Source organism: Xiphophorus couchianus, chromosome 12 (assembly GCF_001444195.1).
Source record: "Xiphophorus couchianus chromosome 12, X_couchianus-1.0, whole genome shotgun sequence".
Classification (NCBI taxonomy): Eukaryota; Metazoa; Chordata; class Actinopteri; order Cyprinodontiformes; family Poeciliidae; genus Xiphophorus; species Xiphophorus couchianus.
This window is the reverse complement of record NC_040239.1, coordinates 2,477,541-2,501,276: the sequence shown is the minus strand read 5'-3', so window position 1 is coordinate 2,501,276 and position 23,736 is coordinate 2,477,541. Positions and strand designations below refer to the sequence as shown.

Sequence of the window (23,736 nt, the reverse complement as noted above, 5' to 3'; positions counted from 1 at the left end):
TTTCAAATTAGGCTTTTTTAAAGGAGTTTAAAAATTTTTTAACAGTTTGTACAGCGTATGCAGCGGTAAAACCAGCTGACCAAACATGTTGGAGCTCTTCTGGTGTTGCAGTTTTTGAAACTGCACATTTTCCAGACACCAAAAAATCTTATTTCATTGTCTAAAAACGTCTGGGTGTTTGTTTGTTTTTTTTTTTAAGTCTTGGGTTGTTTTCAGAAGCAATGCAGATGCAAATGGAAGAATAAGAACTTGCAAAATTTAGTTTTTGCATAACAGGTTCCCTTTAAAAGCAAATAAAACATTTTGTAAATTTAAATCTGATAGTTCAATAATCAAGATGAAACTTCAAGCCAATTCTGTGATTTGCATTAAACTGTTTCACATAACAACCCTGATCCATATGTAGCCGTTTTTCAATAAATTGCACCAAACCATTTATTTAAAAAACGGTTAATAACAGAAGTGCGTTTCTGTCGCTCCTGCAGGATGGAGGTTCCCCGTATGGGGCCCGTTACGTGGGATCCATGGTGTCAGACGTTCATCGAACCATCACCTACGGAGGGATCTTCATGTATCCTGCAAACGAGAAGAGCCCCAAAGGAAAGGTAACATCAGACGGAGACGGTTTGTGCTTTATAACCAACAAATTATTGAATTTCATTAGTCATGCTATTGTTTTTATCTCATAGTAAAATAGAACATCTATTCATTGACTTTTACTCAAAAGCAGACTTTAGTTCACCCAAATCTGCTTTTAAATAGTTTGTCACTTAAACAATTAAACAGAAAATGTTTTTAAATAACTCAATCCTGCTCCACTGTAGCTCTTAATAACTTTGGCCAAAAATTTAATTGAATGTTTAAAAAATATCTTTTAAAATTCCAGCATTTTTCCAAGGGGTTTTTATCCACAACATGCATAACATTTTCATAAAAATGACATTAAAAGTGCAAGAAATATTCTCTTGTAAAAAATGAAACATGTTTGTGAGTTCTGCAGACTGCACTGCAAAAACACAAAATCTTATCAAGTACTTTTAGTCTAGTTTCTAGTGTAAATATCTTAGTACACTTTAAAAAACTAACTTACAAGTAACTTTTGCCTACGATACAGGAGCTTGATTGACAAAATGTTAAATGAAATAATCTGCCAGTGGAACCAGTTATTTTTCATCATTATTAAGGAATTATTAACCAAGACAAGCTCCTATCTTTTTTTTATTTTATTTTTGCAAAAGATTTACTTGTAAGTTAATGTAGTCTTATTTTAAGTGAACTATAGTATTCAACTAAACTAGACAAATAATACTTGGTAAGATTTGTATTTTGCAGTGAACTTCATACATTTTCAGTGTAATTAATAAAAAATCCAAAAGATAAAGTTTAACAGTGAGAAAGTCGATGAGTTTTGATAAAATTTGTTGTTTTTTTAAAACAATATTTTAAATAGAAACTAGACCAAGTATGGTGTCTGTTTTTTATTCTTGAAGCTGCTTTAATAATTTTGTTTACATGTCGACGAAACACAATTTACAGGAGCTGCCTGTTAGTATTTTGTTCAGAGCTTTCTGAGTTGATGCATTTACCTTTTTAAAAAAATAAAAACTGTTCTCTTATAGCTGCGGCTGCTGTATGAATGCAACCCCATCGCCTTCCTCATGGAGCAGGCGGGCGGCCTCGCCACCACCGGCACCCAGAGGATTCTGGACGTTCAGCCCGAAACGCTCCACCAGCGGGTTCCCTTCGTGGTCGGCTCGCCGGATGACGTCAACGAATACCTGTCGTTTGTGAAGAAGTTCTCATAAAAGCTGAATGTGTTGGATATTACGTTTTCCATCAACTGATGTTTTATTACCTGAAAGATTCAGACTTTTTTTTTCTTTTTGGATAAAACTAAATGTATGTCGGCTTTGTAAACAAGATTTTAAATTTGACTTGTAATAAACTCCAAATATTTAAATGTTAAGTGGTAAAATTGGGTTTTACGCGTTTATGTCCTTTCTTTTTTTCTGTTGCCATGATGCATTACTCTGAAGATTCTTTTCTTTTGTTGCAACCATTTATAAGAAACTATAAGGTAGAAACATCAGTCTGGACAGATGTTGGTTTACAACGTTTATTGATTACATAAAAAAAGAAAGGTCAGTGAGAAAAGAAAGAATCACGCTCAAATTTACCATTAATAACTTTGAAAACAAATAAAGAAATATCAGTCAGTAAAACCAAATAAACAAAATCCCAATCATCAAGTACTTTTTCCCCTCATTAAAGATTTTATAAACGTATTTTCCACTTTCAGGCCAAGGAAACAGACCAGCAGTGCAACGTGCTCCGATGCGAGGATGCTCATCAGATCAGAGGGTAGCTGGCAGCGGTGGCGATGCCGCAGTTGTTGTCGTTGTCTTTAGACATGTAGATGTAGCCGTTGTCGCCCCAGCTGGAGCCCCAGCTGCAGAGAGAAATCCACAGATTTATATATAACCACATCATATAGTCAACAATTGTGAAAACCAGGACGAGATGTGCATCAAGTTATCAATACACATAAAAAATGTTGATTAATGTTTCTTTTATTATGATTCCAAAGCAGCTTTATACAGCTGGACTTTAAGTCTAGACTTGAAGAAACTCAGTGTTTCGGCTGTTCTGCAGTTTTCAGGAAGTTTGTTCCAGATTTGTGGTGCATAGAAGCTGAATGCTGCTTCTCTATTTTTGGTTCTGGTTCTGGATGTAGAACCAGAACACTTGAAAGGTCTGGAAGGTTGATACAACAACAGCAGGTCTTTAAGTAATTTATAAACTACCAAAAGTATTTTAAAGTTTGCTCTCTCAGTGGAAGGACTGTAGAACTGGGTGATATGTTCCAACATCCTGGTTTTAGTCAGAGCGCCAGCAGCAGCATTCTGGATCAGCTGCAGGTTTGATTTTTATCCAAACCTGTGAAGACGCTGTTGCAGTAATCAATGTGACTAAAGATAAACACATGGATGAGTTTCTCTAGATCTTACTGGGACATAAGTTCTCTAATCCTGGAGATGTTCTTCAGGTGATAGAAGGCCGACTTCGTTTCCGTCTTTATGTGGCTCTGAAGGTTCAGGTCATAGTGATTTCGAGCCCGACTGCTAGTTTCTAGCTGTAATAACTGCAGCTGTGTTCTGACTCTAGGTTGCTACATGCTGTGACGTCACAGTGTTGATTCCCCGTTCAGCTTGTTGAACATTGTTTAAATCAAAAGAAAATAAAACGCAATTGAATATGTTATCATTTAAAAACTGACTGGTATTTTCTAATTGACAGACATTGAAGCTAAGTGTTGCGTTAACTTTTACCTGTTCTTGACGATCCAGTAATTTGCATCAGAAAGGAGACTTTGCGCTGTGCCGTAACCCACCACCAGCACGCCGTGGTCCAGGTCCAGGCTGCTGCAGTCCGGTTCACTGTAGATGCCTAAAACACACATCCAGTCCTTTTACTATGGGCACTCTTCATGTTCACTGAGTAGTGAACACATAGTAGGAGATCAGACATGTTTCCATTATCTGCCTCCTACGGGTCGATCCCGACAGCAGCCATTTTGTTAATGTATCTTTCTCTAGCACTTTGGTCAACAGTGTCCAGACTTTCTTTTTGCTGGTCTCAAAGCCATGGTTGATCTATGCTTTGCGCTGCACTTGCCTACCAAGATGGCGGTGGATCACTTCTGGTTCAAACTTGTGGGAACTAAGTATTGCACGTTTAACCTTGACAGTTAAAACAAATATTAATATTTTATAGATCAACACCTACCTGACTGGTAAAACTGGAAAGACGTATGACCGGCGTCAATGGCAACGGAAACTGGCCCCACAGAGCCCACGGCCTCCATCAGAGATACCTCGCTGCCACTGACGACGTCGGCGTATCCTGCAAGGCTGATGACGCTGTAACTTGGATCATAGCGGCATGGCATGTCCTACAATTAGGAAACAGGAAAAGCAGTTGACTTGTTTTGAAGCACAGAAGCAGTTTGGAGGCTTTAACTTTTCCAACTCACCACTCCCATGTACGGGTAGGAAGACTCTGAGTCAAGACCTCCGTTGTCTAAAACGTACTGAAAGGCACGGTCCATCCACCCACCGCTGCAGCCTTCGTTCCCCTCAGGTCGTGAACAGTCCACCAGGTTCTGCTCACTCAGAGACACGAGTCTGCCGGTCATTCTGTAGAGCTGGCCCTCCATGGCCCCGGTGGCACTGAAAGCCCAGCAGGAGCCACACCCGCCCTGAGGACAGCACAAAGCTAGACTGAGGAAATGCAATTTTGACAGTTTACTCCATCTTCATGAGATAGAGGATGAAAATAAAATAAAAAAGCCTTTTCTAACCAACTTAAAGGGATGGCATTCTGTCTTTTCCAGGCACAAAGTGCCACTTTATAGCATAATCAAGTAACTGTGTTACCTTCAGTTGTTATAAAAATGCTGTATATAAATCAAATATGAGTTAAAAGACATTCGACTTCCTAATTTAATGTCTTGAAATTGGACATCTGTCTCTTTAAGAAGCTCCTGCTCTTTCTGAAGCTCTGCTTTCAGGACGTCATCACAACACGATTCCTCTATTAACCCTTTACTAACATTTTTAATGTAGCTCCTGTAATGAGTTCAGCAGGTGTTTACTAATTGCAGCTGTCTAGTCTGAAGGAGCTGAGTGGGGGAGGAGCTGCGCCTCGAAGGCGGAGCTATGTCCACCAAGGCGTTTTGTACAGCTAAATGGAGATTAAAGAATTTCTCAAACAAATGAAAGAATAAAAGCAACACTCTATGTCTGTTTCTGATGATGGGAATGACATTATAACATGATGGAGAGCTCATATAAAGGGACATAATACTGACCCTTTAAATAATTAACTACAGTTTTGGATAACGAGGTTCGTCAACTTGAATCTAAATCCATTTCAATCCCAGTGATAGGATTAAAGAAACTTTTTTTGTACCTTTAGATGACGTGTGTTGTGAATTGGCGCTATGTAAATAAAACTAAATTAAATCTAAGCTTTTCCATTGTAGCACTTTCTTAGTCTCTGGAAGGTTAACTTCCAGAAAGAGCTCATCTTGATTTTCGGCTCTTTGCATCCACTGATCTTGGGCTGAATTTGCTGTAACCTCCACTCTCCACACATGTCAGGAATCTTAAACCATTTCCACTCTCCTTCTTGTGTTATGATCCTGTGAAACAGTTTCCTTTTACCGTGACTGTATATGACGTTGTTTACTGCGTTCTAATGTACGTTAGAGCTGGTTGAACCGGTTTTCATCTTACTGAAGATGTACATCGATGGGGGAAGGGGAGAAAAGTTATACAATGTGAGGAAAGAAGGAAGAATTCGTGACTCACAGATCTTAAAAACAACCTGCGTGTTTTCTGACTGTATTTGGTTAAGAACATAAATTAATTTCTTCTTGAGATGGGTTTAAATAAATAAATCACAGACCCCTCAGTCTGAAGCATCAAGACAGAACTTTCTTTGTTATTACTTTATATGTTGACTTTACCAGAGTTGGAGGTGTGAAAAGGAGAAAATCCTGTCACCTGGTACTTGACAGGTGTGACGTAGCCGCTCTCCCTCCAGTCCACAGAAGATGGGACATTCAGGAAGTTGGGCTTCATGAACCATGACCCCTTGACCTTTTTCTCTGCTCTGGGTTTGTAGCCGTTCATCATCTGCCTGAACTCCTCGTTAGTCTGTGAAGAACATTTCATCAGATCAGTTAAATCTTTACATAAAACCAGTTTTATCCTGGAGTTCCTCAAGGATGTGTGCTCAGATCACTAGTCATTATTTTATTTGTTCCCTTTCACACTGCAGAAACACAAGATCTTATCGAGGATTTGTGGTCTAGTTTCTAGTGCAAATATTTTAGTACATTTTGAAATAAGACAAAACTAACTTACAAGTAACTTTTCAGCAAGATATAGGAGCTTGTTTTAAGTCAATTATTTCTTAATTGTGATGAAAACGTTCTAGGTCCACTGGCAGAATATTTCACTGATGATATGAGGAAAATGTCTCGCTATAAGTGAAATAATCTACTAATGGAACTGAAACTTTTTCATCAATGTTAAGGAATTATTGATTAAAAGGAAGGACCTATATCTTGTTGAAAAGTTAATTGTAAGTTAGTTTAAGTGTACTAAGATATTTGCACTAGAAACTAGACCAAAAATACTTGGTAAGATTTTGTGTTTTTGGAGTGTTAAATTGATGGGCCTCATAATTGCCCCATTTGTGGCACTTTTAGAATGTTAGAAAATTAGATTTATTGGTTGTATCAATGCTTAATATGGTTACATCTGGAATGTTTGTTTAGTTTTTTGAGTATGTTCATAATGCAACTTTACCAAGTCCCCAAAGTGGTTCATCCCCAGGGTGAAGGAGTGTTTCCCCATGGAGTGCTCCAGGTTGTGCAGCTCGATCTTCTTCAGGTTCTTCTCCCACACCATCCGCCTCCAACCTTCCTCTGTCTGCAGAAAGAGAAAAACTAATTTAATCTAAAATAGACTGTCTTATGTTTCCATGAAAACCATACATTCGTGACCTACAGGAGGATTTTGTTTAGAAATTCTGTCAACATTGTAAAAAGATAGATGATAAGATAAGGCATCAGTAAATGGCTTTTTCTCTATTAATCTGGTCATATCACTTCAAAAACAAAATCTTATCAAATGTTTTTGGTCCATTTTCTAGTGCAAATATCTTAATACACTTGAAATAAGACAAAACTAACTAGTTACTTGTAACTTTTCAGCAAGCTATAGGATCTCGTTTTAAACAAACAATTCCTTAAAAATGGAAAAAATTGCATTGGCAGATTATTTCACTTACAACAAGACAGTTATTATAAGTGAAATAATCTGCTAATGGGTCTATTTTTTCATCTACATTGAGGATTTATCTACTTAAAACAAGATCCTAATTTTTAAAAGGTTACTTGTAAGTTAATTTTGTCTTATTTCAATTGTATTAAGGTATTTACATTACAAAATAGACCAAAAATGCTTAGTAAGACTTTGTGTTTTTGCGGTGTAGGTTGTGCAACTTCTAGTGAGCCAGCATGATCCAGCTTTACATAAATGTCTTCATTCTTTTGTCTGATTGGTATCAGTTTAAATTTTTTACAAATTTCTCTTGAATCAGCATGCGTCCTGTCAGTATTTTTGATTAAATGCACACAGAGTAAAATAAGAAAGGCCTGAATTAACAAACCTTTTCATGCCACTAGTTATCTCTGATTGAATATTTAAGTTCTAGATGTAGAAAGGAAAACCTTGCTGGGTTGAAATTGTCCAAGAAATCGACAAAAGAAATCTGTTGGATGACCTTATTGTAGGTTTTACTGTAGCGGTTCTTCCACAGCTCCCAGTGCTGATCCAGCGTTGGGTCGGTCGTCATGGCCGACAGGACTGTGTTCACGCACAGCATCAAAACGAGCAGAGGCAACATGGCGCGGCTTCCTGTGGGGAAAAATAACAGAAATAACATGAAGTCATTCATAAAATATTCTGGTTTCTCCACTTTGTGGTTAATCCAGCAAATCCTGCTGGAAAAATTTACTTTCCTTCTAAAAAAAAAACAGCAGAAGATAATCCTTGGAGTTTTATTTTTATTTTTATTAATTTACTTTTATATTTCCTGCAGAACTAAAAAATTGTATCTTATATACATACAACTATTCAAGTATATGTTCAAAACTTTTTTTACAGCTGTCTTTTTCTGTCTTATTCAACTTGGCCAGATATCATTTCTAATATTTAATGTCTGAAGATAAATTACAAATAACTGATTATTTGGATCAGGTGACAGTGCTCTCACCAGTGTCTTATTTTGTATTTTTCTGCATACAAGGTGTCTATAAATTGAGATTTAGCCATCTCAAATCATAGCAAGGCACATTATTTTCACATCTGTTTGTTTAATTTGAGAAATGTTTCATCTATAAATCTGTGGCATCTAAAAAAACTGTGCCATGCGTTTTTGTTTTGAATGTTATGGTATATTGGATCTGTATATTGGATTACGGTATATTGGACCGTAATCATACGGTGCGTCTCGTATGATTACGTAATCATACGAGACGCATCGTATGATTACGTCTAGTTATTTGCCATCTTGAAACAGTTTTTGTTGTGTGAACTTCCGTACATTCAGAACAGTGAAGCCCAAACTGAGGATTCAACTGACCACTGGATACTTAAACAAAAAGCTGAAAACATTCCATTTTAAAAAATGTTTATAGTATATAATTCACTTTTAAAAAATGTTTACAGTATATAATTCACTTTTGATCCTGGTGCTTTTATTTTATTCTGTTTCTGTCATTAATGTTATTGATTTTATTCTGTAGTATTTAAATGTAAAGTGCATTAAAAATCTAAATTATTATTAAATTAAAACGGTTTATTTCACAAAAAAAGAATAAAATGTGGATAAATCATTTAAAAAATAAATGAAACTAACTTCATATTTTACTGTAGAAGCTTTAAGAGTGTAAAAGTGTTTTTATTTTAGTTGTATTAAATAAAACCCAAACATTGCACCTGATGTAGGAAATGAGCTTCTTAGATTTAGTGAGAGAAAGATCAGCGGTGGATGAAACCCAATCTGGGAGGAATTTCATGTGAATAAACCAGTTAAAACAACAGATTCATGTCACTGCTCACTCTTTGGAAAAAGGTGCAAATCGTTCCATCACATAAACGTAGGTCCAGATTGTCTGAAGCCACACACACCCGGTCAAATGTCAAAACTTACTTTGCTGCAGAAGATGATTAAGTGACGAAGAGGCTGATGTCTTGTAAAACGTCCTGTTTGTCTATGAGATAAACGTGTTGAGGCGTTTTATTCTTCTACCGGTGATTACAGGTGATAAGGAAGAACGTAACGCCTCCCTCTGAAGAGGCGCTGAAAGACAGGAAGTAAGCAAACACAGGCAGCCAAAGGTATGAGGCCTCAGGCAGAACGTTCCTCATACATTCAGTTAAACACCGACTCAAAACGACCATATGAGAATATTTTTGTTTCACTTTACTGAATAAATGTATAGGGCTTGGGAATATGTGTGCATTTTAAACAATTTTTTCCTTATTTGTTCTTTTATAAAGGTTTCTTTGAATGGGAATGGAAGCATTTTTATTTCCATTTTGTTATATAGGTTCATAGAGAATTCAAGCCATTTTGGGGTTAAGTGAAATATTTTTATTTGATGGTGTTTTGCATTATTTACCTCATTTCTGCAACTAATTTGAAGAGAAATATATAAACAAAATGAAAAGCATTTTTCTTTAACTTAAACCTGAATGTTTAGTTTAATCAACAAACCCAGAAGAAACAGCACTGCTACATTATACTACAAATTATGTAAAATAATTTGACTGAGCATCATTGACAGTGATGCTCAGTCTTTATGGTTGCCAGTTTAAAGTTATAAGAATATTGCTTATAATGTTAATAGAAGAATTAATAATTTGATAAGCTTGGTTCCTACACATTAGACTGACATATGAGCTTAAATGTGATTTAAAAAAACAACAACAAAGTATTATTATATAACTAATTTTATATTATAACTGTAACTAATACTGTTTCATTATTTTTCCACAGATAAGTCCAGTTATTCATACTCCTGACAGATTTGGATTTAAAATTTCTTTAAATGTAACCAAGTTAGTTATCTTTCATTTGGTAGCTATAGCTAGCTAATGCTAGCTAGCTACCTAGTGAGCTATCTACCCAATTAGACAGTTTGCTAGCTAGTTAGCGAACTATATAGCTATATATCCAGTGAGGTGCACAAGAAAAAATATAATTTTACAATTATTTTAGATTTTCTTAATTTTCTAGCCATAGCTAGTTTGCTAGTTGCTAGCTAGCTAGTTAGCTAGTTAGCTAACTATCCAGCGAGGTGTGGGAAAACAATCTCTACAAGCTCAGCTAGTAGCCAGTTACTCTGGACACATATTGACAGAAAAGTGTAACTTCTGTTACTGTGCCAGATTTAAGACACCCAATTTCAACTGGGTGTAAAAGTTGAAGTAATTTCAGATTAAGGATTAGACCCACGAGGATTAGAGAGTCCGTCTTTAAAGGGAAAACTGTTTTTCTAGGATGCATACTCCATGCTAATTAAGAGTCTCACCCTGTGTTGTTTTTATGTCTTTTTATTTGTGTTTTATGATTTGAAGCACTTTGAACTGCCTTGTTGTTGAAATGTGCTGTACAAATAACCTTGATTGACTGAAATAACAAGGGGTTCAGATATTTTATTGATTACTGCAAAAGCTGAAAATGATCATAAAACCAGCAAGTGTTAGTAAGTCATGAAGCAGCATAACTATGCAGCTTATGGGCTACATATACATGAGCACGTTTACATAAATCATTGCACAATCTCCTGTTAATAAAAAAGCACAACTTTGAAACTTTATTCTGGTTCTTTGGCCCTCAGGAGTACAAGGAAATATTGCTTAGAGGATAACAGGAAAACTGGCATCTGTTGCAATGCCACAGTTGTTATTCCTGTCTTTAGCCATGTGGATGTAGCCGTTGTTGCCCCAGTTTTCACTCCAGCTGCAAAGAAAAAAATAAAAAAGCCATATGACAGTTGGTAAAGGAATAATACGCCTTAAAATACAAAACTCAGAAATGAATCATTAAAAACTATACACTCTACAACAAAGTAATGTTAAAGATGTCACTGACCTGTTCTTCACGATCCAGTAATCCTGATCAGAATAGCTGTAACCCACCAGGAGGACGCCGTGGTTCAGCTGCTCAGAGCTGCAGTTCTCTTCATAGTAGACGCCTTCAATACGCAGAGACTCATGTTACACAAACTGAACAGCTAATGGGTTCAGATTCAGAGGGAGTCTCGTGTTCATGTAATGTCCATCAGAAATCATGCATTTGTTTTTGAAATGACAATGTCTTCAGTCAGAGGCTTCTATGGATTCGCTGTAACACATACTGCTACAAGAGATCTTTCCTGCCATCAGTATCTACAATAACTCTATGAGGAATCTGAATTAATATGATTTACAACATTTAATTTCCCGTTGGATTCAATAAAGTATTTTTGAGTTTAAATTGTAGAAGTGATACATTGATACAACTCTTACATTATTACACTAATTATTTTTATGAAACAATGTAAAAGCACTATATTGTAAATCAATCAGCTAAATCAGAGTAGATTTAGCAGGTCTGTTCCTGTCAACATTGTGGACGCCACTGGATTTAGAGCAGAGTTACCTGACTGGTAAAACTGGAAGGAATCATGACTGGCATCTATAGCAACAGAAATGGGCCCCATGGTGGCCACGGCCTCCATCAGGTCTTTCTCACTGCCACTGGGAATGGACGCGTAGCCGTCGACAATGATGGCGTTGTAGGACGCATTGTAGAAGCATTGCAGGTTGTCCTGAAGGTCAAAGAAGAGAATTTAGTGTCATAAAACTTTAAGCAGGAGACATAATGTAGAACTTCCTCCATATGATTAAGTGTTGACGTACCTTTGCCTGGTATGGGTACGATTCCTCAGAGTCCAGACCACCGTTTTCATGAACATACTGATACGCCATCTTAGCCCAGCCACCGTCACAGCCCTTGTTGCCCAGATATCTAGAACAGTCCATCAGGTTCTGTTCGCTCAGCGAAACCAGTCTGCGAGTCGCCCTGAACAGTTGGCCCTCTAGACAGCCAGTGGCGCTGAAGGCCCAACAGGAAGCGCAACGGGCCTGAAGACGGCATGAGAGAAGAGCCTGTCAGGGTCCAATGCTTTGGATATGTAACTACAAACCCACTGGCTGCAGGATGAACCCCTTCCTCCTGAGCCACTGTGGCCTTTACTTTTGGAGTATTGACTCATTTTACTGTGGACAATAGCTGTGTTTCCATTGACCATAGAACTGAGCAAATTGGAATTATGAAAATAAATTTGCTTAATGGAGACACAAATTTTGAAAAAAAATAAAATAAAATCAGTTCAAAGCCCTTTAACTGCCTTGCTGATGAAAAATGCTATAAATAAAACTTCTTCTAAAAAGTTTTTGGGCTAGAATGAGTTGTTTTTTCGGCCACATCGAATGGATTTCATAGAACTGCAATGGAAACACTTTTTCGCATCACACAAGTCATGATCAACAGCCGGATGTTGCTTCTGGCAGAAACGATGAAGAAGACGACAGGAAGTAGAAGGAGATTGATGGTTTGTTTTTGTTTTTTTCAGACAGTGTGCAGCTGGCTCCACTGTAGCTTATCATAGTTGTGTGTCAATCTAAAGTGTTGAATCTGTAGCACTTTTGTAAAATCATCGACTACAATTTCCCGAAATCGCTGCATCTATAGCCGCTCACAAGTAGGCGGGGCCTGTCCGTCCGGCGGCTGAATAAGACGCCGACGTCTTCCTTCTGATGGCCGATAGATGAAGAGCGCTAGCACAATGTCAAGTAACTGTTTACATCCTTTGTTGCCATGATTTTTTACTACGTGAACAAATTTATTCATGAATGACTTTAATTTAATGATTTATTATTACTGCCTTCAGCTTGGGATTGCCATGACTGAAAAACTGGTAAAGCTCTGATCTACAGTAAGCTGGTTGGTTCCAGCAAGTGTTGCTACACGTTGAGGAAGTGGAGTGGAAAATATGTCCTCAGACAAGTCAGATGAAGTTAGACAACTCACAGCTTGCCAAGAAAAATTTTTATTTTCGAGAAAACAGATCATGTTACCTGGTTCTTGACGGGCGTTACATATCCTTCTGTCCTCCAGTCCAAAGACTCAGGGACGTTCAGGAAGCTGGGCTTCTTGAAAAGGGTCCCAACCTTCAGCTCTGCTTTCGGTTTGTAGCCCTGCATAATCTGCCTGAACTCCTCCTTAGTCTGTGGGAAATGTTTTAGTGAGTAGGACAGGCTACAACAAAGACCAAAAAATAAATAAAATAAGTGTTTTAAGTAGCAAACCACTCAATTACTCTTGGAGTTCCTCAGAGTTGTGTGCTTAGACCCATAGTTTTTACCAGTACCAGTACCAGTACCGGTACCAGTACCAGACCTCATTGGGATGCGAACTGTAAAAGCTGAGTTATTGTTGTGGTTTTTGAGGACGGTGTTGCGTGCCAGCGAGCCAACCAAGCGGTGAGGCTTTCTGCTCTTTACACGCACGTTAGTGTCGTGTTCTCTGAAAATGAATTCTCACACAGGGATCCTATGAATGCCGATGCAGATGAACCTGCTCTGCAAGGGCAACTTCCAAATCGCTCATTTTGAGTCAAAGTTATGCAAGACAACCAGTTTAACATGTTAACTATAAACCTAAAGCCACTTACTTTCATTTAACTTCTATTACTATTTTAATTATACAAAAATATTTATTTTTACATGTCCTCATCAAGCCCTTTTCATTATTTTGAAGTTTTGGTAATGTTGTACCTAATTTTTTAGGAGCATTTTTTGTGCCCACCGTTTATCTTTTTGCACCTTCCTTCAGATCATAACATAATTTCACAACATTGAACTGTAAATTGTATTAAGGATTAGGTTAAATTGCACATAGATTAACTTTTTTTTAATAATCTGGTAACTTTTCACTCAATCTTCTGTAGGAGGACTAGAGTAAAGAAAGTTGACCTCCTGATAATATCCATAAAATTTTCTGGTTGAGATGTAAATAAATGATTCTGTTGCTGCACCATGTCTGCGAAGTGGTTCATGCCCTGCCGGTAGGAGTGTTTCCCCATGGAGTGCTCCAGGTTGTGCAGCTCGATCTTCTTCAGGTTCTTCTCCCACACCATCCGCCTCCAGCCTTCCTCTGTCTGCATGAACACAAACATTCAATCAGCTGCTTCTGGTCAAAAATGGACTCAAAGGGTCAAAATTAGAGCAATTCGTAGAATGGACTATTGTCAGAGATTTTATTAAAATTAGATGCTGATGCTGTAAAATGGGAGGATTAGATTCGTCTTTCTAGCAGGATGGTTTATGTTAACATCTGGATCAAATCTGAGACTTCAGATCAAACTTTAAGTGCATCTGTTGCATTTTATGTCTGTTTTGTTGTTCAGTGGCTCTTTCTACCTGGTGGTAGGTTTTGTTGTACCGGTTCATCCACAGCTCCCAGTGCTGATCCAGCTGTGGGTCTCGACTCGGGGCCGACAGCACTTCACTCATGCAGAACATCATAACAACTAAATGCAGCATTGTTCCCACTTTCAGCTGGAAGAAATAAATAAAAACACATCAAAACAGCTGAATAAATGTAGGCTGTAGGACGTCTGGCAGCATAAGTAAATTATTAAGCTGTAAAATTATGATTTCACTCATGAAGGTAAAATAAATTATCCAAACCTGCCTGGCTTGTTAAACAGTGAATTAACTGTTAACTGTGAAACACAAGTTCCACCTGACAGACCTGTAGAATCAAGAACCTATACATTAAACTCTGTTATTCAGCCTTTGAAAAAAAATAAATTCAATGAATTACTTTACAAGTAATCCAAAAAATAATCAACAGATAAGTGGATCACTGTATTGATGTTGAGTAAAGCAGAAACAGATGAACTTTTCACATGTTGATGTTGTATTTTTTAGCTGCAATGATTTGTAGCTACAAATGATCAGTAAAGGAATAATATGTTGTTGCATTTTATGCAATAAAATGTACGGAAATGTGATAGTATTTGCTAAGCTGAACATTTTTATGTTTTTAGTTAATGGAAACTTGGACAGGTTCCAGTTTGTTCCCAGAAAGAAAAAAGCCTCAAATTAAGTTATTTAATATAGAAGATTATTATTTCTTCAAGTTCTGACATGCAACTATATTCTTCTTTCAGTTCTAGATCACAGCAAACCACAATTTAATGTTAACAGTTTAAAAAGTAATGCATATAACAATTTCAATATAAAATTTAAAATAATGTTGCTTTCTTAGGAAAACTAAACCAGTTTTACTGGTTTTAACTTGTTATACCTGCTATCAAATCAAACATTTAAACCTGGTCTTTATCAGGTTTTAAAATTATTTACATTCAACACAAAATTACTCATTAAATAAAGACAAAGCCAAAAATGGGAACGTGGGTAAAAGATGATCTCTGTATAAAATTGTTGGGAAGAAAAACCAAAAACTTGTAACATTATAAATCCACCAAACAGAAACGGCAGCTTCCTCTTAATAAAGGCATTCTATTCAAAAAGAAATGAACAAAAAGTCTTGTTGAACGTTGCTTTTGTGTTATAAAATATAATTAATGGTAGAAAGCAGACAAAACTTTATGTTCTAAGAAAAGGATTGAAAGCTGGAGCAAGTTATGGAGAAAAAAGGCAGTTTATCCTGCAGGAATGAAAAATGTCTCCATCCTTAGACCTGAAACATCTCTACAGTGAAAATGTTCAACAACACAATAAAAAAAGAAAAATAAAGTTGATCATATTGGTCATAAAGCTGAAAATTGAGGTAAAACCGTTGAAACTTACTGTGATTTTTTTCTGTTGATGGAGGAGAAGCAGAGGACCGATTCCTTTCTGCGCCGAGGAGCATAAAGGTTTTAAAGACCAGATTTGCTTCAGTGTGAAAGCCTTGAGCTTTCTGATTGGTCCATTTGTCCAGGTGGTCCAGGTGTCTCCAGGTGATGTGATTCCTGCCTCTGAAGAGCTGCTGAAACAAAACACACACGGCTGCGTCAGTATGAAGATCAACTTCTGGGATATATAAATTAATGTAAATAATAATAATAAAAATAATAATATTTAAATGAGTAGATACATTAATAACACAAAATTAATTAATAATTTAAAACTAAATTTTTGGAATAAAATAAAATTAATTAAATTGTCCAACATTTTAATAAAAAAAAAAAAGAGGAATATTAGAAAATTTTACTTGTCTTATTTTGGCTGGAATAAATTTTGAAACTGACTAAGCTGAAAGAAGAATATACATTTATAACAAGATGTCGCACATTTTCTGTATTATTTGTCACTTTTCCTGCATGTAAGTGAGCACAGCTAACTCTGCTACGGCTAATGTCAACGATCTGATCGAAAATAAAATGGTGGATTTCTAATAAAATAATGGATTAACTAAACATATGCTAAGATTTTAACAAACTACTTCAAATTTTAATCAGCTAACATGAAATTTGATTATTGGTTTTAAAAATATGACTGACATTTCTTTAAAATAATGGTCAATAGTGTCAAATGCCTTACATAGATTATTATTCAAAGTTAAAATATGCTACTTGACACGTTATTGGCTGGCGTTTACAAAGTAACCAATCCCGGAGCAGCACTTATTTTCCTCTGCGCTGATTGGCTGAACCCCGGAAAGCGGAAATAAGGAAGACCTTAGCTGCCTTCCACGGTAGCGCTAGCATGGTTTCCATCTTAAGGTATATTTGGTGTTTGAACTATTAAAATATTCACTTTTCAACATTTAAGATTGAAGTATTTTAACTGTTTTTAAATATTTGTGAGCGACTATATTTTCTAATCTACACTGATATCAGGATCCGCTGCATTGTTTATGTTTATAAAAAGCTAAAAATATTAACCAACTCACCTGGTATGGGGCTGATTTGTTTTATATTAAAGTATGTCTTTTGCAAAATATTCATTCAAAAATCATTTTAAAAAATTCATAAATCTAAATTGAAACAAACCAATCCCCCAAAAGTAGACACTGTAATCTTATGGTTTAGATCCAAGATTTACATGTCACCCTTTCTGCTAATATTTGAACAAATAAATGTTTAGAATTTGTATATATATATATATATATATATATAAAAAATTTGAGCCCTAATTGCTTTCAACTTGACAGTCTTGGCCTTCATGGAAATGTTTGGGTACAATATTTGTCCAGCAGTCACCAACACCATAAACCACAGAAATATCACCTGTAAAGAAGCTGGGTGCATCCAAACATATTGGAAAGTTAAGTGGAAGGAAAAAGTGTGGGAGAAAAAGGTAAACAAAAATTTAATTTGGTAATCAAGATCCCAGAGCCTGAAGGGGGCTCTTCAGGTTTCCTGAAGTTTCTACAGTCAGTGATGATTTGGGAAGCCGTGACATCTGCTGGCTCAGGTAAGCAAAAGGAACCCCAACCATGTGTTCATATACTGCACAACTTTACATTTTCTGTACAACAGAATTTGGGCTTCTACTAGCTGTAAGGTAGGGGTGTCCAAACTTCTTGCAACATGGGGGAGGGGGGAGTTTTTGTGAACCAGAAAACATTTTTAATAAGACTAAAATGTCTTTTTAAAATGACATTTTATAATAGACTAAATAGATTTAGTCTATTCTTACAAAAAAAAAAAGCATAATTTATGTTGCTCTATTTGAAAACAGTTGCTGTATTTAATAAAATTTTAATGTCATTAGATTTGTGTGAACAAAATGTCTGCAGACATTTTATTAAAAACAAACCACAATTTTAGTGTTTCACATCTTTAATTGATCACGGTAAAAGTAGCAAAAAAAGGAAAAGAAAAAGAAAATCCATTTACAATGACCAAGGCAAGTATTAACGAATTACTTCCAGAGTAGGGTTCACATATTTACAGAGAATAAAATTACAATTTTTAAGAGAAAATAAAAATAAAGTGGCGTAGAATCAGGCCATAAAACGGCTCCTTTTCCCTAAAAGAGTTTCCTCCTCCTGAAACGCAGCAGAATCTCCTGCTGATGCTTCCGTCCGACCGAAGCTTCGCCGCTCGCCTTCAGCCAAACTGCTGCAATGAAAACCATGACAACCATGATGCTGCAGCGCGCGGCTGTCACACCAGCGGGTAGCTGGCTGCTGTGGCGATGCCGCAGTGGTTCTTCCTGTCTTTGGCCATGTAGATGTAGCCTTTGTCGCCCCAGTTCGCACTCCAGCTGCAAGAAAACAAAAATCAGTAAACAGTTCAAGTTTATCCAGTCGGGTTTAGCAAATGTAAAGCTACTAACGATTAGTTATTGATTAATTGGCACAGTCTACAGATTTTTCATTTTTTTAAAGAAAGAATTAAATTCCTTCTCAAAAGCTCAGCCATTTCTGCCCGACTTCACACAACGTAGAGCTGATCAGTTGATTTGTTGAATAATTAAATAGCAAAATGTACAACAGCATATTAACCCATTACAGATAAAAAAAAAAGCTTACATTTCTGCCAAAACACTCAAATTTTTAGATTGACCTCAAACTTTCTACAAGAAAAACTAGAACATTTCTGCGATAGAAAAGTTTAACATTTGCCAGGAAAAAATAAAAAAAAAACAGATTTTTTATTTTTGAAAAATTCCAAGTTCTTTCTAGAAAGTTTCTGAGATTAAACTCAAGATTTGTCTTGCAAATTTTTGACTTTTGAAGCTCAGAAACTTCCAAGTCTTTTCTACAAAATTACTGAGGTCAGAATAAAGATGTCTTTTTTTTCCCCTTGCAATTTTTTTTTTTACTTATGGAGCACAGAAGGTTTTTTAGCATAAATTTATTCAATCTGAAGTAAAAACAAGATTTTTTTTCATTTTCTAACATTTATTTTTACAGAATATGACCCAGTTGAACCTAAAACTGCCATTTGAGTTCCAGGTAGAAAATATCTGATGTTTTCTTTAAATAAAAAACCATTTTTTGAGTCAGTTTACTCCAGTTAGAGATTAAGCTGATTACTAAATTAGTTGATCGTTTTAATAATCGATTAATCGGACCTGTTCTTGACGATCCAGTACTTCTTGCCATCCACATCTTCTCCCTGGAAGCCGTATCCCACCGCCAGAACGCCGTGGTCCAGCTCCTCGCTGCTGCACTCCTTGTCATAGTAGATCCCTAAAGCAAAATAAAAAAACTAAATATTAAGAACAGTCAAGCGGCGGGATCCAGACCCGTTAGCGTCGCTTCTCATGCTAACCTGACTGGTAGAACTGGAAGGACTGCTGACTGGCGTCTATCGCTACGGAGACGGGTCCGACGGCGGCCACGGCCTTCATCAGAGCGTGCTCACTGCCGCTGGGGATGTCCACGAAGCCGGTGTCGTTGGCGGCGCTGAACTTGGGGTCGTAGTGGCACTTCTGGTCCTGAAACGCAGAGCAACGTGAGGACGTGGCGCAGGAAGGGACAAAAACGTAAAAAAGATGGGGCTGGGCGACACGGCTTAGGAAAAAATAAAAAAAATGTTGCAAATGCAAGGCAAATAGTCTCAAAACAATATTATCGTTTATCGCGATAACTTCTGGGACAATTCATCGTCCAGCAAAATTTGCTATTCTGACCGAGTTAAAGTATAACTTCACAAGATGCTGAAATTCTAATAATTAAAAATAAATTATATTTGGTTGTAGAGTTGACCTGAATCATGATAAATTACCCCAGTAATTATTGCAATAAATGCTAATATTGGTTTTTTGAGATCATTTTCATTCAATTCATTTCTTATTGAGTAATATTGTAAGTTTGTTTTCTCAAAGATCAAAAACTTTAATTTTGTAACACTTAACTCTGGAATTGGCAGAAATTTTAAATATCCAAACAAATTGACCAAAAACAATACATATAGTCGAAACTATAAATAAAATAGATTATGAAATCTCTGCAAACAAATTATTAATAGAAATTATTGAGTCCAAATGTAATTGTAAATGTAAAACAAGATGGCTACCCGGGTAAACCATTGGCGAAAAAAGAAAAAACCCAGATTTCTCCATAAATCATCCAAACTTAACTAAATGGAGCCAGTGTTAGTGGTGTTAGTGGGAGCAGAGGCGTACCGTTCCCACGTAGGGGTACGACTCCTCCGAGTCCAGGCCTTTGTTGTCCTTGACGTACTGGAAGGCCTGGTCCATCAGGCCGCCGTTGCAGCCCTCGTTGCCCTCGGGTCCGGAGCAGTCCACCAGGTTCTGCTCGCTCAGCGACACCAGCTTACCCGTCTTCCTGAACTCCTGGCCCTCCAGGGCGCCGGTGGCGCTGAAGGCCCAGCAGGAGCCACACTGACCCTGAGGGAGAGGAAGAGGAGCAGGAGGAAGAAGTCAGGACAAGTTATCATCTTTAGACCTAAAGAAACGATCCAGAGTCAAAACAGCTTCAGTTATAACAGCTGGAAACTAGAGATCAGGATGAACTCTGACCTCAACCTTCAGAGCCACATAAAGACGTTAGAAAGTCAGGCTTCTATCAGCTGAACAACATTTCCAGGATTAGAGAACTAATGTCGTCTCAGCAGCAGCTAGAGAAACTCATCCATGTGTTTATCTTTAGTCACATTGATTCCTGCAGCAGCGTCTTCACAGGGCAGAGAATTTACTACATATCTGGAATAAACCAGCCATTCATTTTCTAACACTCTTGTCCCTGCTGGGGTCAGGAGGAGCTGCTGCCTCTCCAGCGAACGTTTCGGACGAGAGGCGGGGTCACCTGGACAGGTCGCCAGTCTGTCGCAGGGCAATGGAATAAACTAAAAAAAACTGTAAAACAGTCGAAACATTGTAGACTAAAGTCCCAAATGACATCCTGCCGGTTTTTAACATTTTTTATTTTCCAGAATTGTCCCTTTGCATCTTTTAGCTCTGTGTGCTAGCTTAGATTTTCATCTCATTTTACAGCTTTAGCTCACTTAGCATTTTTGCTTTTTAAATAAAAATAATGTCAGTTTTCTCAACATTTTGTTTCACTGTGACCATGTAAAAAAACTCTGGTGTACATTGTTGCCTACACCTGGTTGCCGTGGCGCCGGTCAGTTTGTTTCTGTATACAGTGGGGGGGTTGGGAGAACAAGCTGTGCAGCAGCAAGATAATTAAAAACACCACCCAAATGGCCGCCTTATCTCCGCCTGTGGGCAAAACTTCAGAGGAGAGCCCCTTTACAGGCATGGAGACAAAAATGGAGGCTGCAACGTTTACAGAAGAAAAAAACCACCAACTGCAGATCTTATCATTTCTACTAACTACAAGTTGCCTACACTACCCTGCAAACATTTTTATTTAAATAAGACATTTTGGAGAGTTTCAAACAACTTTAGATGACTGATGAGTAGTAAAATATTTTTAAAAATCCAAACTTGTTTGTAGGAGAAAATGAGCCGATTCTTTCAGAAACGTTCGTCGTTACCTGGTCCTTTACGGGGGTGACGTAACCCTTGTCCCTCCAGTCCAGCGAACGCGGCGCCACCATGAAGCTGGGCTCCAGGAACAGCGACCCCGCCGCCTTCCTGTCCGCTTTGTGTTTGTAGCCGTTCACAATCTGCCTGAACTCCTCGTGAGTCTGGGAGGAAAGGTCAGAGTGAAACACGCAGCGTGAACCTGAAGCCTCCGATTACACAAAGGCAAAGATTGTACAAGTAAACAATAAATAAAATAATTACATTATAAATTAAAACCAGCTTAATCATTTCTATTTAGACAACAAAAGCTAAATATTTTTGAAAAGCCACCATTTTGAAAAATGCTGAACTTTTGCCTGTTTTCTTTGTCCAAAATGAAGAATTTATATTTTTTGAGATCCAGTTATTGTCGTTTTGATTAGTTTATTTTAGATATTTAAAATGTTTTCCAGTTTGGCCAGCTATAGTAATAAATTGTCCCAAGATATAATAAAATGTAAAAAAAAACAAAAAAAAAAACAAAACATAAAATTGTGTTTTATTTCCATAATAGTAATAAGGTGGAAATGAAAATAAAAACAGCCAAAACCATAAATAATATGGACTGTGACGTCTCTAAACAAAACTGCCCTTAAAAAAAAAATAAAGAAATAAAAAGGATACGTAGTTCATTTTATCATACGATTAATTATTTGACTGCTTTTTGTGACAGACTTGGTTCAAATGTTAAAGTTATTAATCATTTCAGTTGAAAATGGTCTCAATATCATTTAATCGCAACAGTTTATATGCAGTAAAATTTGTTCTCAGGTTGTTTTGATCATTTTTTTTTAAGTGTGTGCTTTAGCAAAAATAATAAAAAACACTTTTTAGGCTGAGCATAAGTTCAGCAGGTCATAAAACCCGTGTCTGTACCTCACCATGTCTCCGAAGTGGTTCATGCCCAGGCGGTAGGAGTGTTTCCCCATGGACTGCTCCAGGTTGTGCAGCTCGATCTTCTTCAGGTTCTTCTCCCACACCATTCGCCTCCAGCCCTCCTCTCTCTTTGGAAAGCAAAAAACACAAAAAGCCACATTTTTATGATTCATTCTGGAGACAAAACACAAGAAACTCCCTGAAAACACGTTACCTCGTGGTATTTTTTATTGTGCCAGCTCTTCCACAGGTTCCAGTGCTCGTCCAGCTGGAAGTCCACAGTGGGGGCTGGCAGGACGGCGCTGAGGCTCAACATCAACACAACCAGAGGCAGCATGGCGCCGGCTTCCTGCAGTAAACAACACAGCTGGATCAGGTTTCAGGGCTGCAGAGGGGAGGTGGGCAGGCCACAAACAAACAGCTACACATGCAGGCAGTTTACTCTGGTTTCTCACGAACAGCTCAGAAATTCACAGGAAACTTCCCTCTGCAAATTACTGGCATACAGGAACACTGAAGCTGGTATGTGATTTAACTAAAAGGGCTATTTTCACGTTTAGTAAAACAGTTTTTAATCAGAGCAGCTTTCAGCCCAGATATCTCGACTTTTAGACGAATCTCTGTGAAACTACACAAGAACACCTTTAACATGATTCTGTAAAACTGTAATGCAGGAAGTTAGTCACTGGAATCAGGTGTGTTGGACCAGTTTGTCACGCTGCATTAGGCAATCACCAGGTCAGTTCGGCCAGCTCTGTGTCAGCTTTAATTAAGATCTAAACAAAACAAAATATAAAGTTTGTATCTGGTGATTTAACTGGGGCTAAAGCGAGAGGGAAAAAAAACAACAAAAAAAAACAAAAAAAAAAACACCTTTAACACCGAATCGGAAGCGAACTTCAGCGCCATTCCCAACTACAGGAAAATACGCCAAGCAGTAAGGCCAAAAATGATAAATATTATTTTCTCAAAATGCCTTTTTCACAAACTCAACGTGTATGAAATAATAGTAGTAAGAAAAACACCGGTAGTGACTCATTATTTGGCGGTTTTCCAGGTTTTTACTGCTCAGGATTCCGGCTTTATCCCAATAACAAGCCGACCCCAGCTGGTTTTCTGCACAGTCACGGGATGAGCAGCCCGGGCAGAGAGCCAGAAAACACCGAGCAGCTCCAAACCAGGAAAACGAAACAGAAAACCAAAACCGGAACCGGCGCGTAGCGGCTCAATTCAACCTGATCCCGTTGATAATGTTGTGATGAATAAAACAAGCAAAGACGAGAAGCAAACAATGGCGGACGTGGAAGAAAAGCAGCTGGGACGGCGACAAAACCAGCCGAATAATGCAGAATACTCAAGGCTGTAACAATACAACGACATTTAAAGATTTTTTCAATCTAAAGAACAAATTTCCCGACAAACATTTTAAAATAGACAGTTTACAAATGCAAACTGGTGCTCTGTTTACAAGAAACATAAAACCATCACATATATGCCCTATAACTATAAAACCCAGATTTTAACCGAAATCTTAAATTACAAATCTTCAACATTCAAGAAACATCAAATGTTTGTACTTACAGTAAAATATTTTCTGATGAAGAGCCAGAAAACAATCGCTCTGTTAGCTGAGGGACGCTTTATAAAGGCCAAACCTGGAGCGCGAGCTCATCCCACCGAGCTCTCCGATTGGCCCAAAACTTGTTTGTAC

The 23,736-nt window shown here is 37.4% G+C and overlaps 2 protein-coding genes across 6 annotated transcripts in view; one reads left to right on the top strand and one right to left on the bottom strand.

The window, feature by feature from the left end:
* fbp2 (fructose-1,6-bisphosphatase 2) overlaps positions 1–1,966 on the top strand; it is an 11,754-nt gene extending 9,788 nt beyond the window's left edge. Inside the window, exons 6-7 of the mRNA XM_028034092.1 lie at positions 486–605; positions 1,620–1,966. Of these exons, the coding sequence (XP_027889893.1) occupies positions 486–605; positions 1,620–1,805 (306 nt within the window). The 3' untranslated portion in view covers positions 1,806–1,966. The remainder of the gene's footprint in view (positions 1–485; positions 606–1,619) is intronic.
* Positions 1,828–23,736, bottom strand: ctsla (cathepsin La). Of its 5 annotated transcripts, none has more exons than XM_028034094.1 (8): positions 23,607–23,736; positions 22,240–22,374; positions 13,724–13,846; positions 5,568–5,720; positions 4,034–4,258; positions 3,787–3,952; positions 3,330–3,447; positions 1,828–2,449 (listed from the first exon to the last, which is right to left on the bottom strand). In XM_028034094.1, exons 2-8 carry the CDS (start codon positions 22,360–22,362, stop codon positions 2,350–2,352), a joined length of 1,008 nt encoding a protein of 335 aa, XP_027889895.1. In that variant the 5' UTR covers positions 22,363–22,374; positions 23,607–23,736; the 3' UTR covers positions 1,828–2,349. The 5 variants fall into 5 exon arrangements, with proteins under 5 accessions (XP_027889895.1, XP_027889896.1, XP_027889897.1 ...); XM_028034095.1 differs by lacking the exons at positions 13,724–13,846; positions 22,240–22,374; positions 23,607–23,736 and adding exons at positions 6,378–6,500; positions 7,357–7,490; positions 8,788–8,932 and having other exon boundaries at positions 2,350–2,449; XM_028034096.1 differs by lacking the exons at positions 1,828–2,449; positions 3,330–3,447; positions 3,787–3,952; positions 4,034–4,258; positions 5,568–5,720 and adding exons at positions 10,278–10,602; positions 10,735–10,837; positions 11,284–11,452; positions 11,544–11,768; positions 12,765–12,914.

Bases quoted from the DNA above. Each gene is read 5' to 3' on its own strand.
- ctsla (XM_028034094.1), bottom strand. From the start codon at position 22,362: ATGCTGCCTCTGGTTGTGTTGATGTTGAGCCTCAGCGCCGTCCTGCCA. The intron at 4,259-5,567 runs GTGACAGGATTT...TGCTGTCCTCAG, and splicing joins TCACACCTGTCAAGTACCAG to GGCGGGTGTGGCTCCTGCTG. The intron at 3,448-3,786 runs GTAGGTGTTGAT...TGTGTGTTTTAG, and splicing joins TTTCCAGTTTTACCAGTCAG to GCATCTACAGTGAACCGGAC.